The 15,243-nt window shown below is 29.8% G+C and overlaps 2 protein-coding genes across 2 annotated transcripts; one reads left to right on the top strand and one right to left on the bottom strand.

The window, feature by feature from the left end:
• Nucleotides 1-12,223: 12,223 nt before the first annotated feature.
• LOC137819522 (vacuolar protein sorting-associated protein 2 homolog 1-like) lies at nucleotides 12,224-14,149 on the top strand. The gene is made up of 5 exons (XM_068623400.1): nucleotides 12,224-12,378; nucleotides 12,497-12,627; nucleotides 12,842-12,946; nucleotides 13,375-13,635; nucleotides 13,749-14,149. The coding sequence occupies exons 1-5, from the start codon at nucleotides 12,342-12,344 to the stop codon at nucleotides 13,890-13,892; spliced, it is 678 nt and encodes a 225-aa protein (XP_068479501.1). The 5' UTR covers nucleotides 12,224-12,341; the 3' UTR covers nucleotides 13,893-14,149.
• Nucleotides 14,150-14,421: 272 nt separating this feature from the next.
• Nucleotides 14,422-14,862, bottom strand: LOC137818074 (RING-H2 finger protein ATL2-like). The gene has a single exon (XM_068621297.1). It carries the CDS (start codon nucleotides 14,860-14,862, stop codon nucleotides 14,422-14,424), a length of 441 nt encoding a protein of 146 aa, XP_068477398.1.
• Between the last annotated feature and the right edge of the window lie 381 nt (nucleotides 14,863-15,243).

The following is a 15,243-nucleotide window of genomic DNA, read 5'->3' as shown; positions in this document are numbered from 1 at the left end:
ACAAATTCATAATTTGACATTTGTGGTAGATTATGTTGGCTCACATTTAACGGTTAATATGTAAGTAGGTGTACGAAGAAAAAATGATTCACACACAATTTGGATTCAGAAGTTGAAAGGTAGCATATATAAGAGCACATCACAGAGACAGTGTTCTTTTTTGCTTTTCTTCACATTGCACCCACACGTGATGAACTGACCCCACATGTCCCAGAACTGTCGCGCATGCACACGTGTGTTCTTACCTTCACTGATCCCCTTGAGATCCTCTCTCTCTCTCTCTCTCTCAAACCAAAAGCAAAACAACACAGAAATATCAATATAATATGACATCATGCACACATTCACCACTCATTCTCATCCATACACGCCAACTTCTATTATTCATCGTTCTCATGTATATAGCTGCATATATCTTTCAGCAGATAGATACGTGGTTAACGATTATGATTAAGTTTCATGTACAACATTGCACTCACACCACTTGTATGAACCATAATATAGATTGATATGTGTACTGGTTTATGTGCATTGATGGATGCAAAGGGTAGTGTGTAGGGGGGGCCTTCCCCTTTGATTAGTGTTGCTCCCCTTCTGCCTGGCAAGGAACACCACTCGAGTGGTGACACGTGTGAGATTCCCTCGTGTGGCACTATCACCATGTTTGGTGCCGCAAGTGCCTTATTTGACTTTGATGGTTGATGTGGAGGAGGAAGGGGTTTTTGGTTCTTTTGAAGTTGTTGTTGGAATGGTATTCATGTTGATTAGTAAAGTGAAAGCAGCAAGGTTTTTGAAGAGGTGAAGTGTGGCAGCTTTAGTAAAAGAAAGTAAAAGGGAAAATGCAAGGGGATCGTGGATTTGGATGTGTGACTCATTGTGTTTGTCTATACGGAAAATAGAAAAAAGAGAAAGTGAACAAAATTTTGGTGATCCCAAGAAGATTGCTTCTCTTCAAATACTTAATTCTTTGCAGCTTTAGTTTTCTCTTTGTAGAGACAGAGACTTGTGTGGGAGAGGGTCTATAGCAGTACGCCAGATTCTCTCCTCGCTTATAAAAACTATCTAGGTTTCAAAAATAATCTTCATCACACCCCAAATATCCTATGTGCCGCAATTCAAGTATAATATACTGGTATAAGTTCATTCCAAATTGTGGAAAGTGTGTGAAATGGGTTGGTAATTGAGATTTTGAGTTATAAACTACAATAAAATTATTAAATAAAATAAAATCATCAAATAAAAATTAATTTTAGAGAAAAAAAATAATTAATTATTATAATAACTAAATTAAAAATCATTTTAGTAACTAAATAAATTTTTGATTTCTAAATTAGCTTCTATTATTGTTAAATGATTTCTAAATTGGTATATAATTTACAATCAAGGTTTTTACTATCAAATTTAAAATCTAAATAATTGATAGTTAAAATCTTAGTGACTAATTAGATACCAATTTAAAAACTATTTAGCAATAATAAAAATTAATTTAGAAACCAATTTTTTTTTTTAGTTTCTAAAATGGTCTCTAATTTAATTACTATTGTAACTAATTATTTTGGTATCTAAAAATTGATTTCTATTTGATGATTTTCTTGTAGTGATAGAAATAAGTGCGTTTTTAAAGATGTAGTAGTTGATTATTCTAAATTTCTTTTTGTACAATTACAAATTTGATATTTGATTTTCTCAAAAGTAATTTCAACGGACTCCTTTTATTCAAATTAGTGCTTAGAACTCATAATTTGTACGTATTCAATTAAAAGTTACTCATAGGACAATTGGGAAGAATTTTGATTTTTTGCGAGTTTAGTTGGTCTTGACTGTATAGGTAGTTCGGTTCTGTTTAGTTAAGAGTTGGATCACTTTTGAAATAAGTTATATATATATATATATATATATATATTATAATAAAAAAAAAACTGATAAGTTTATGAATGTAGAAGAAGCTATACACAAATAGTATTTATCTTGTATCTTGTTGCCAAAACAAGTTAAAGAAACTACTAGTTGCCTTCTCTCACGGGCAAGCTTCCTCCATTTTTCTGAGCTTCTTTTTCTAATGGAATGGTTCATTTCTTTAATTTGAAAATCTGGCAAGATGAAAGTATTGGGAATTGAGCTTATTTGATTGTTATATATACATCTGGCCTTACTGCACTTCAATAAAGTTAGGATTTGGAATCTCTAGATTATACATTACTTAATGCTCAATCATTTGGTGTGCCATGCTATGCAGAGAACAGAAGAGATTTTATATTAATTTACCCCAAAATCAAGGTTGTTTATACGAAGCAAACTTCTGTGCATGGCCATAGTATTTCAAGAAAGTGATACTTATATTCAACCCTAATAAAAAAATCATGATATTATCAATAAAGATCACCTCTCATTCAGTTGGCCTTCATCAATTCCTATAAAGTCAATACTAGTTTACATTTTAAGGTTAACCTGTTGTTTTCTGATAATATGTAATCTTATCATTAAATGTTGCTGATGTTATAATTGGTAATACGCTTCATTTTTGTAACCTTTCATAACTTTTATATTGTCACAACAATTTTTAGAACCACACTATGATTGAAAGTGAAGTTAATTGATTAAATGTTACCAATTTAGGTTGAGTTTTGAAAAAGGAAAAAGATGTTGAAAATAAGATTGAATGCTTATTTACTTGGTAGATAAAAATATAAAAAAAATAAAAAATACATAATTTGGTAATTTAATTTCATCCACAATCCTATGAAACAAGATTTGAGCATGTAGCTTCGATGATAACGATGGCTCAACTATAAATCTAGCAATTAACTTCAATAAGACAAGATATCTTCCTCGGTCGACAAACATGGTGATTATTTTGCAGTTGCTCAGTATGCTTCAGACATCAGAATCTTGAAAACTGTTGAATGCTAGAATCTACGATATATAATGTTCTAGGTTTCTAATTCAACACATAGAAAAGGCTAATGTCTAAAGGAAAAACAACAACAAAAACAGAAAAAAAAATATAATAATAAAAATATTAAAAAAAATTGTTAAATAGAAAATCAATTTTAAAAATAAATAATAATTTGTTATTACATCAACTATTTTAGTTTAGAGATTAAAAAATTATTAATATCTAAATTAATCTATTATAGATAAATAATTTTAAAATTAATGTTTAATTAATTATTAAAATTTTTGTTACTAATTTTAAAATATAAATTAATTAATAATTAAAACTTTTATAATTAATTTAAAAATTATTTATTAATAATAAAAACTACTTTAAATATAATATATTTTTTTAGTCAATAAAATAATATTTTATAGTTAATATAATAATGAATTTTGTTTTTTAAATTAATTTTATTTTGTGATTTTTTAGTATAATGAGAAGTGACTAATATTTACCTAATAATGATTCTTAGTAGTTCACGTGAAATCCTAGATTCAAAATACGAAATTATCCATATATGGCCATCATGCTTAGATTTGATCAAATGTAAGCTTGTGCTTTTTACTTTTTCTTTTTTTTTTCCCAAGTTTAAGTGGTTTTTAGGTTTGTGTGGCCTGAGTGCGACGCCACATCATTCGTGATATTAAAATGCAGCATAAAAATAATCATAATTATTTTTTAATATTGTGTTGATATATATATTGTGACAAAAATAATATGTGTTTGTGTATATTGTTTGAATCCATTCTAATTTATGGATTTGATATGAAAATGAATAGGTATATATTTGTAGGTATTTTTCGCTTTGAATTTTGGAATTTTATTGTAGTTTTATCTGTATTTCAATGGATCAAGAGAAGAATTGAGAAGGTTTTCATACGTTACCAATTAATGTCATTATTATATTTTTGTTTTATTGTTTATTATCTGTTTATTAATTTTATAAGTGTCTAGTATTGAAACGATTAAGTGGAACAATATTATTTAATTAATATTTAGAATCGAAGATGAAGATAATTTTTTTTTCAAATATAAGGATGTAGATAATCAACCTACCTTGGCCACCCCATCACCATCATCATCCCTAATCTTTACTTTTGTTACAAAACATTATCAAGTTTGATCATTCTTTTATCTAATTAAATAAGACTCTAAAATTGGAAATTTGCATAGAGATGATTAATTATTGTATGAGCCGGAAAATATTCAAGCTTGAGTGACACTTTATTCAAGATTGAGTGATGAAGACGGAAATGGTAAGGAAGGCAAGAAATTAAAAAAAGAACACAGTTTTCATATATGTTTCAACAAGAAAGCAAAGGAATGTTAAAAACAAAAGAAGAGGAAGAAGAAAGCAAAGGCATGTAGACTTTAAATAACTTCTCATAACACTGTGGGCTTCTATTCTAAGCTACTTGCTTTCCTTAAAATACAATCTTAATTTTATCTCTTTCTCAATTTTAAATCATATCACTTTCGTGTAACATCAACTTCTCTTCACAACTTACTACATACACATATAATGCTAATATAAAAGTAAACAAACATTACCACAGTTTCATTTCTTTTTCACAGCATGTACTTTTTTTAATGATCTTAGAGTTCAAAGCTAGATAACTAGAGGAGAAATTGTGGTATAATTTTGAAGAAATTTTTTTAACAGCAAAAACTAATGAATAAATAAGAGGTATGAATACCTTAACTCTTATACAAAAGATCAATCTAAGTCTATTTTTCTCCAACCTAGTTACACAAGCAAAAATACCTTAAACCTTACTTCTAATACAAACACCTGTAAGATAAACCATTAAAACCATTCTACTAATTAGCTAGACCTCCAAATAATTTTTAACAGACATCATGACTTAAGAGACCAATCAGAATAGGAAAAACATATCTCACATACTTTAGACTTTATCCAAGACTAAGCCTTCGACTGAAGTAAAGTAAAAAATTTATTATGGTCTATCTTGACACTTTTAAAAATTATGTTATTTCTATGCTTCCACAGTTATCCTACAAATATCCACACCATCTCAAATTTTTTTTCTTAAAGAAAGTAGTGTGACAGTAGCTAAGACGGTGACATGTTCTAATAATTATGAAGTGAGGATGGAGAATCCCACAATGTCTCCTATTAGCCTATTGCCATTAGCATGCCTAACCAATACCTACCACACAACGTGTGTCCTGGTATATCTTGTGTCCTTTGAAACCTAAGATTGATGAAGCTTGGCCAAACATATAAGCCCCTTCCATAGTGATACACCCATGCTACCTTACAATTCAATTAAATACCTTTTAAATGTGTATGTGTGTCATTCTGATGTTCATAAACACACCTACTCATGTATGTGTACCAAGATCAACAATTAATACCAGATTGGAGTCGTGGAAAAATTACTACCTATGGTCCTTGCCATGCACTGTTCATGTTGCCATCAACTATGCATGTGGGCCACTATCACCTTAATATTGTACTCCTACACTCCTGCATACTCTGTCAACAATATCTTATGTTTAGTTACAATTTTAGGTTTAACTACTTTCATATAAGGGCAATTACAAAACAAATCAAATTAAATTCAAATTACACGTGAGGACACACTTAGATCTAGCCAAAACCACTGCAAGATAAATGGTGTTGTGCAGAAAGGATGTTGGTGTGTTAACTTTATGTTAGCAATGAAGCATCACTTAAATTTATTTTGTTGCCACCATGCTTTGGTTGTAATCTGGCTTGTTATGTATTTTGGCTAAATGATTATGCAGCTATGTTTTATGTCAGTATATATGTGTAGGTCTCTGTTTTTAGACATCCTCGTACTTTTTTGAGTTGAAGCTTTTTGTACAATTTTCATCACACATTTTATTTTATTGATTGAAATTTAAATTTATCAAACAATAAAATTGTATGAAATCCACTTAATGAACTCACTCTTAGGTTTTATAGTTTTGATTAATTTTTAACTAATGAGAAAGAGTATATTATAGGATTTCCTAGTTCTTCTCTGATTTTACAAGCTCTCTATATTTGATTATTTTTTAATGTTATAAAGTTTTAATGTATGAAACACTTGAATTGATTGAACTTTAAGTGATCTACCAAAGTTTTAAAAAAGAATGACATGTTAAAAAAAGCTGTCTTAAGATATTGATTAATGATCTAACAGAGACAAGTTTCTTTATTGGGATGTGAAAAAAAAAATATCATACTGATCTTTAATGCATTTTCAGATGTTTCTTAATGAAAATTCTCTTAATTTATTAATCAGTATCTTAACAAAACCTCAAAAAAATTCATAGGGATAGTATACTTCAACTCAACTTAACACATACAAGAGATGTTTTTATACATAACACATACAAAGATAAATTTAGCCAATTGCTAACACATAAAGATCTTGCTGAGAAATAATTTATAAACTTTTTGGCACAAGTTTCTTATTTGACTAAAGTCAATGACATAAACTGGGGCATTGAACTTACCAAACACAGATTGAAAGATAATTATTTACCTTTGACAAAGTGGTAAGTAGCAGTACTATTTGGTTTTGCATGATTTGCATGATGCAGCAGAAGATGAATCACATGCATGTACCAGATCTCTCTGTAAGCAAAGTGGTTAAATTTCTAGTTAGTGAGTGCAGTAGATTCCTAAACGTGGGCCATTCTCAAATCATTGATCATTGGTGGTTCCATCAAATCATTTGAAAGCACTTCCAATAGTCAAACTCCATTCTCTGCACTGCACACATATTACTCTCACACAGTGAAAGTGCTTAATTTCTTGGCAAACATTTCCATCCTTTATAAACTCATCAGTATTATGATACACTGTAGAGTACTATGTTTTTAATCATTTTCTGACATGCACACATTTGAGAGAGCGACACTCAAAAAAATTAATTGTGTTCTAAGAAAACTGTCACCAAATTTCATGGGGTTGTAATTTGATTCTTCTGTGCTCTACTATGACCTGGTCTAGGAAGACCTAGCCAAGGGATAAGAGTCCTAGGTTGCACTAGATGTGGGAGAATTGAAGCTAGGTTAACATGATGGTAAATAGTGTGACAAAGACAGCAATGGCTGCTACATATTTTAACTAGCTAACAAGTCTACGATGTAGCTACTACCTCAAATTATCTTTCGGTCTAAAAGAAGAAATTGATGTTCTTATGTCTTAAAATTAAATTAATTTAATATCTCGATTATACATTTATAAATAGTTGTGTAATTCAATAATTTTTTATGAATAGTTGTGTAGTTTAATAATTTCCACAAATTCTTTTAGATATATATACTACATTATTTTGATATTATATGAAGAAGTGAAATTTGAATATAATACAATCTTATAAAAATCACTTTTAATATGAAATTTACATTTACTTATATACTATGAAATGTCTTAATTTTTAATATATATAAAATATTCTATATAAATAAGATGTTTCAGTTATATATTATGAAATGTCTTAATCTTTAATTAATATAAAATTTAAATATAGGTAAGATGTTTCTTTATGAAGGTTGAGATGAGAATTGGCAAACAGTAATTAAAGGGAAAAAGGAAGAGGATTTGATTCAATTTGAAAATGATGAAGGTGAGATGAATGCGTGTTAGCATGCGTTTTGAAAGAAGTGTGATTAATATCTACTCCCAAAGGCACAAACATTATGTGTTTACTATTGGAAGAACAAAACCAAAGATAGCACATCTTAAGAATTTTTTATTAAAATTATATTTGGGGTATCAAAATACCACATTTGTGGGAGGTACATAGTTTATGGGATCTAACTAAATCAGTGAATGAAGAGACTGTTTTTAGTTTGACTATTTCTCACTTTTGATTTCAATTTATGAATGAAATAGTTACCAGCCAGAATTTCAGCAACAAAAGAAGTCACCCAACTTGATGTAATACAATTTGCGCATACAAATTTTGAACTAAATAGTGCCACTCTTCAACTAAATATCACTTCAGTGCCAATTTCTAAGGAATTTGACTTCATTGAATAGATGGGGATGGATTTGTACAACATTTCAATTCAAAACGTTAGTTTTTTTATAAAAAAAATAATAATAAAATAATAAGAAGTATTTCATAAATGTTTCAACCTTTATATAACAGATCCTAACAATATCATCTACTTCTCCATGTCAAACTTAATAAAATATCAGAAATGAAAAACTCCTCAAACACAACTTGCAAATCTAATATTTCTTAAGGATATTAGATGACATTCAAAAAAAATTCTGCATATCAAATAAAAAATTCTAAATAGAACCAAAAAACCTCATACAAAAATCAAATCCTCAAACCACTTCCACCTTTAAATTCTAACAAGGCTTCTTTCTTTCATAGTGATTCTTTTCTCATAGTAGATCAATCCATAAACTTTGACCCTACAAATATACATACTTTTCGGTCCAAAATAATTGACAATATTTTATCATTAACAAATCGAAAAAAAAAACTCTTTCTAACTAACAAAAGTTTCAAATAACAATCTAAATAAAAAAAAAATAGTGGTAGATGAAAGTTTGATTTGATTTTATGTTGTTGAAAAAAAACCAATACCCAAATCAATCAATAAATTGATTAGAAATAAAAACTATGAATTATACACTAGTTTTGCATTTCATTATGTTGCACTTCTAACCAAAGGCTGTGAATTAACATATGAGAAAACGCCAAAAGTAGGGTATTATTTGGTAATGTCTCATTCACACTAACCCCACCTCCCCAGAACTGTCCCATCAGTACTAGGCTATTATTCAAGTTCATAAAATAAAAGTTGAATTGTGAATAGTGTTATGCTAATAAATACTTCTTTACTTCAATTCCATTATATCTACATAAGTGTTATATTCACTATTCACTATTCACTGTTACCATACAATACTAAACCCTATTATTTCCTTCACTTTTCACATTTGTTTTACTAGTTTTTTTTTTTCATTTGAAATTGAACCAAGGCTTGTAGTGGCCCATGGGTCTAAAAATACAAATAGCCCAATATACAAAGAGTGGGATGCATAACCCAAAGTATTAGGCACGTGAAAAATAATTAATAGTCATTTCAACTGAACAATTGTCGGCAACCATTTATTCAAATATTGTGAAAATCAATAATCAATCAATATTTAACAACATTCATTCATAGAATTAAGTTAGTGGAATTCCAAAACCATAATCACAGCCTTCTAATGCAAAACACAGGTTTTCTATGGACAAAATAATAAAATAAATAAATAAATAAAATAACACGTGCTTATAATAAAATAAATAAATAAATATTATAAGAAAATTATTAAATAAAAATTAGAGAAAAAAATATTTTTTTACTATATTAACTAAATTAGATATTATTTTAGAGACTAAAAAATTATTAATAACTAAAGTGATTTTTATTATTAATAAAATATTATAAAATTATTTCTAAATTGATATATAAGTTAGTTACCAAAATTTTAATTACTGATCAGATATCAATTTAAAAATTACTTTATAATTTTTTATTAATAATAGAAACTACTTTAAATACCAATAATTTTTTAATTTTTAAAATAATCTATATTTTAGTTAATATAGTAATTAATTATTTTGTTAAATAAAATAAAAACTTTAAGACTATTCTAATCCGTATAAATAAGGTATAATAACTAAAAGTTCTAGTCTTCTTCATCCAAAGAATATCTAACTAAACTACTCCATAAAATTATCCGGTTACAAATATATTAGATGATGTTTTCATATAAGTATTTTAATTTTTCAATTATAATTATTTTATATCGATTATAATTGTTGTTGCATATGCTATTTCAATATATTCTCAATAATTTAAATAAGCATGTAACAATTATGCGATTAATCAAACAAATTTTTTTCTTGAATTTTTTTCTCATTTTTCTCCTTATTATGTTCTCTAAATGAGATATAAAACTAATAATATCCTCTTATCTTTAAACTAGAAGATATAAAGAAACTTGATAGAGATAAAACCAATACTTCAACTGAGCACACAGAAATTGAATTTTGAAGATAAAACCAACCATTGAGGATTTGATATAACAATCGAAATGGACATATTTTTGAAAAGTTAGCATTTGCTTCATTAATGGTTTCACTCTCATACTTATAGTTTAGCTAAGTGGTAGGGCTTCACTTTTCTTTTTGAGACTGAAGATCGCATGTTGCGTACATTATTTGAAGATCTCATTTCTAAATGTTTTAGGTTTTAGCCATTTCATGGATCTCACTTTTTCTCATTGCCATTTACCAATCACATCAATGTGTAGGATCAAATATCATTCTCCTTTTTAACTTCTTCAATCACAATTCATACAAATTATCTTATTCTTTTCAAATAACTTTTCTTAAACTTTTTTTTCCTTTTTTTTTTGTACTTTTCTTCACTACTACTTTTTTCCTTTCCTATTTTATGAGCACGTTTTCCATTTTTCCATTTTATCATATTGTTATTTTTACTCTTTTTTTTACTTTTTGGCAACGCTTTCATTATATTATTAAATGATGAAGTTGACTCCTCTAAAATGAGAAATATTAATTTAAAGAATACAGTACGAATGATCCCTTGATTATAAAAACAACTGTTTAAAATTATAATAAGATTAAATATATATTTAGCAAAATTTGAAATTAATCACAATCACAATAATTGTAAACCTTGACTAGTTTTATTTTTTGGAAAATCAAGCAATAAGGTCCTTTTGTAGCGGTTAAACTATTATTCTATTGGCCATTGGAGGATCGAATTATGGTAAATTCTTCTTGCACCATACCTTGAACGTGTATTTTATCATCTTTCAAATTTTTTAAATTTACTCTCCATTCCAAATTTAAAAATCCAGAATTCAAAAATGAAAATATCATCCTAGAAAAATAAATCTGAAATAAAAAAAATATATTTCAAAAAAAAAAATCCAAAACACAAAATCTGGAAATACATTTCAGAGTTCAGAAATGTGTTCCAAAAATCCAAATCCGTAAATATATTCTGAAAAAAAGAGTTTTAAAAGTATTTTTTTATCTACACCTCCTTTCATTTAAGTTATTTTCATCATTTTACTTAAAAATCGGATGCAAGGTTCAAATTGATATGGTGTTGCCCCCGAATTAATAGCAAATTATTGTAGAATTTCTTGAATTATGGGTTGGAATGTCGTTGGAACTGATGAGGGCCCATGGTTAACAAGAGATTAATTTTTAAATTGGGCCTTACAAATGGATTTTTTCTTTGGACCCTATACTTTTCTTTCTGCATCTCACATGTTTTGAAATAAATTCTATATTTTCCATTCTTATTTTAACACATCCATAATGATGAAATATTATTCTAGATTACACCTTTCGGCATAATTTTTGTGTGGAATTATTTATTTCAATTTATGAAAATAAATTTTATTTTACATATCTTTTTATAATGTACATTCTAAAGAGTCTTTTAATATTGTGTTAAAATGGTTATTCCAAGAGAAAATTAATATATGATATTCCGAAACATCTCTCTCACCTTGTATTTATTTGTTTCCATATAGCATTTTCTGGAATATATGAAATAAGAGAGTATTTTTTTTTCTATCAAATATAATATACTTTTGAGATGCAAGAAGAAAATAGAATGAAGACAGTTTCTTCCTGCACCCCTACATTTTTCTTCCTGCACCCCACAATGTTATGCAAAGACCAAATTGTCTCTATTACTTTTTAAAAATCATAAAATGCACTTGAACTGTATTTATTTTTTTGCATTCTAGATTATGAAATCCAGAATATGCATTTCACATTCAAAAATCCATCATTCAAAAAAAATTTCAGATCCACCAATCCGTAACAGAAATATGTATTCTGGATTCAGAAATCCATAATTAAAAAAAAAAGCATTCCGGATCCACCAATCCATAACAGAATTAGGCTTATGGATTCAGTAATCCAGAAATCAATAATTTATGCAAAATTTGCTTACAGAACACCCCTCATCCGAAAAAAAAATGATTTTATTTTTGGATTGATGAATCCGTAGCACACTCCCAGATCCCATTTTTTGGTAACCACGATGTCCTTTTTCAAATAAAAGGTCAAGGTCAGTTTCGGGATTTAGAAAATTATGGAGTGCAGAAAGAAAAACGGAGGTGTGCAGGAAGAAAAAGCCTATAATGAAATAGTTTTATTGGACCTTCATTTTGGGCCCTTAAATTGTGGGGCTTCAGAAGCCCAAAGGAAAAAGGTTATGCTGGAGAAGAAGGAAAAGTTTACTGAATTAAACATATTCAAATTGTTTATGCAAACTAGAAGAGTGAGAGTAAGAGGTGTTATCAAAATTTGTGAGGCAAAACACAAGACACTGAAGAAAGGGTCTCTTGGTTCGAACCAACATGAGTTTTCTGTTCGGCAATAGAAAGACTCCCGCTGGTATCGTTTTTGTGATTACTTTCATTGAATAGAGAAAATTTTTGTTTGCATTCCCAGTTTAAAAAGATTGTGTCTTTAACTTGAATTGGGAATTGGGTTGGTTTGTTATTTGTGATAGAGCTTTTGAGGGAGAACAAAAGAATGCTGGACAAGTCCATTAGAGAAATTGAAAGGGAAAGGCAAGGCTTGCAGAATCAAGAAAAGAAGTTGATTGTGGAGATTAAGAAGAATGCCAAACAAGGGCAGATGGTATCATTTATTTATTTATTATGTTTCATTGTTATTTTGCATTCTTATGATGTTTGTGTCTGAGGATAAAGGTTGTTGCTTTTAAAGATTGTGATTTAGTGTACTGGGGTAGTGATGTCTAGGGTTCAGTTTACTTCATCGGGTATACTATGAGATAGATTTTGGTTATTGTTCAGAATTAAAACTGTTTTTTGGGGTTGCTTGAATTTGCTAGGGGGCAGTGAAAATGATGGCCAAGGATCTCATCAGGACTCGCCATCAGATTGACAAGTTTTACAAGCTCAAATCGCAACTTCAGGGTGTTTCCTTGAGAATTCAGGTTTGTTTTTGTGCGTTTTCATTGTTAAATTGCTGAACTTGAAAGTCTCCTCATGCTCAATCTGGTTTCTTGGAAACTAGCTGATAGTTTAAATTAGTATATATGTTTAGCATTGTGTTAACTTGCACATTCTGAGCTTCATGGGAAATAATAATAAACAAATGTTAAGTGGTTATGTTGCAGCAACTGTTTGTACTTTTAGTTGTCAAGTGATGAATTGATGTTGTTATGGCAATAATTTGTTTTGGAGGATTCCCAAAATTCACAATGTAGAAGGTCTGTTGATGCACAAGGCCACGGTACATCCATGGTCGTGTGCATCACTACTGTAGCTAGCGTGTTTTATGTCTTTCAGTTTAATTTAATCCAACCTACCTTACAATGTTAGAGTATGTAATGTTTAAAAAGGACTCTGATGTCAATTTCAGACACTAAAATCCACTCAAGTAATGGGGGAGGCTATGAAAGGAGTTACTAAAGCAATGGGTCAAATGAATAGGCAGATGAATTTGCCTTCGTTACAGAAGATAATGCAAGAGTTTGAAAGGCAGAATGAGAAGATGGAACTGGTTTCTGAGGTAATGGAAGATGCAATTGACGATGCTTTGGAAGGTGATGAAGAGGAGGAAGAGACAGAAAATCTTGTCAATCAAGTTCTCGATGAGATCGGAATCGATATCAACTCTGAGGTAAGAAGTTATCAGAAAATAACTAGTTATAGATGATCAGGTTTATCATACTCCTAGCCGGATAAAAGTAAAAGTAATAATGACAATATGTATTTCATCTGTTCTATTTGCAGCTTCTGAATGCACCTGCATCAACCTCTGTCACTACTGCACCAGCAGCAAATAACAGGGTTGCTCAAGCTGAATCAACCGGCCATGAAGACAGTGGAATAGATGACGATCTACAGGCTAGGTTAAATAATCTGAGAAAGATGTGAAGAGTCCGAGAGGAAGGTCTTCAAAGAACCACGAAAATAATGATTGTATATGAAATTAGGATGTGTTTTTTTTTTTTTTTTGCTATTATGTCTGAAGCTAACATGAATATGTAAAGAGTAATATCAGAAGTTGAATTTCATGAAAAGGATTTGTTAATTGTAAACTGTTTATCTCGTCTTTGTTTTTTATTACCCCTCTTACAACTTATCAAAAGTTCAATTCCACATTAATAATATAAATCATATGAAATCCTTTGCCTTATATAGAGCTATTCAAATGTATACACTGATGCTGAATACTTCAGGTATTAGTTTTTCACAAACACGTTGAACCAAAACTGGTCCATGGATTGTTTACCACGTAACCCCACATGTTGATGGGGATAGCAAACTGAACCTACAAAAAGTGAATACCAGAGCATAAATGAGTTGACTGTAGGAAGTTTTAAATCTTATCATTAGCAGAATATGCAAGAAAAAGGAGAAAATTATGGTTTTGAACGGTAGCCATGAATGAGGTTGTAATGATTCAGGAGTTCACAATGACCATGATCATGTGATCATTTTCTTCCAAAGCTACTCTACTGTTTTGGGAATTCACTTTATCAATCTGAGTGCGGCACAGTGGACAACCTGAATGAGAGCCAAGCCACTTGTCAATGCATAAGGTGTGGAAGATGTGCTTGCAAGTGTGAAGCTTCCGTACACTTTCCTCTTCTTCAAAACTTGTCAAGCAGATAACACATTCAGTCTGGTTTGTGCCTTCTGCAGCCTTGTAGTGGAAGGTAATCGAATGAGACTCCAAACTCATGCAAGGAGAGAACTTGTCATCAAAAGATAAGACTGTTGTAGGAAGGGATCGTATGGGATTGATATCCAAGCACCATCCAAGCATGATCAAAGTGAAGAATGTGAAAGAAATTACCAGTGTTCCAATTACCAGAAAGCCAGGGTAGAGATCCATTTCCATTTATGGCATTGAGTTTTTAGAAGCATTAATCAGCAGAAATGGTGAAATGGGTATGTTGTTACATTGGCATAGAGCCGTGTCATGATATGGTTGACGATAACTATGAGCACAACAACAACCAATTCGATCACAACTATGCTGGAGCACATAAAAAGACAACTTCTGAAGGAATATATACATACTTTTGAAGGAATAAAACAAGCGTTTTCATTGTCCTTTAAGCAAATGCATAGAACTAGCATTTTGTGATTGATGAGCATAAACCAGTTTGTTGTTTCAAGTAAGAAAACATTTGATATTTACAATGAAGTAGCATTTATCTTCCTTTGCTGCTGATGGAATACTTCCAGTATGAAGGATCTTATGGCGGCTTCGGCACAG

This window comes from Phaseolus vulgaris, chromosome 10 (assembly GCF_000499845.2).
Source record: "Phaseolus vulgaris cultivar G19833 chromosome 10, P. vulgaris v2.0, whole genome shotgun sequence".
Taxonomy (NCBI): Eukaryota; Viridiplantae; Streptophyta; class Magnoliopsida; order Fabales; family Fabaceae; genus Phaseolus; species Phaseolus vulgaris.
This window is presented reverse-complemented; position numbering and strand designations above follow the sequence as displayed.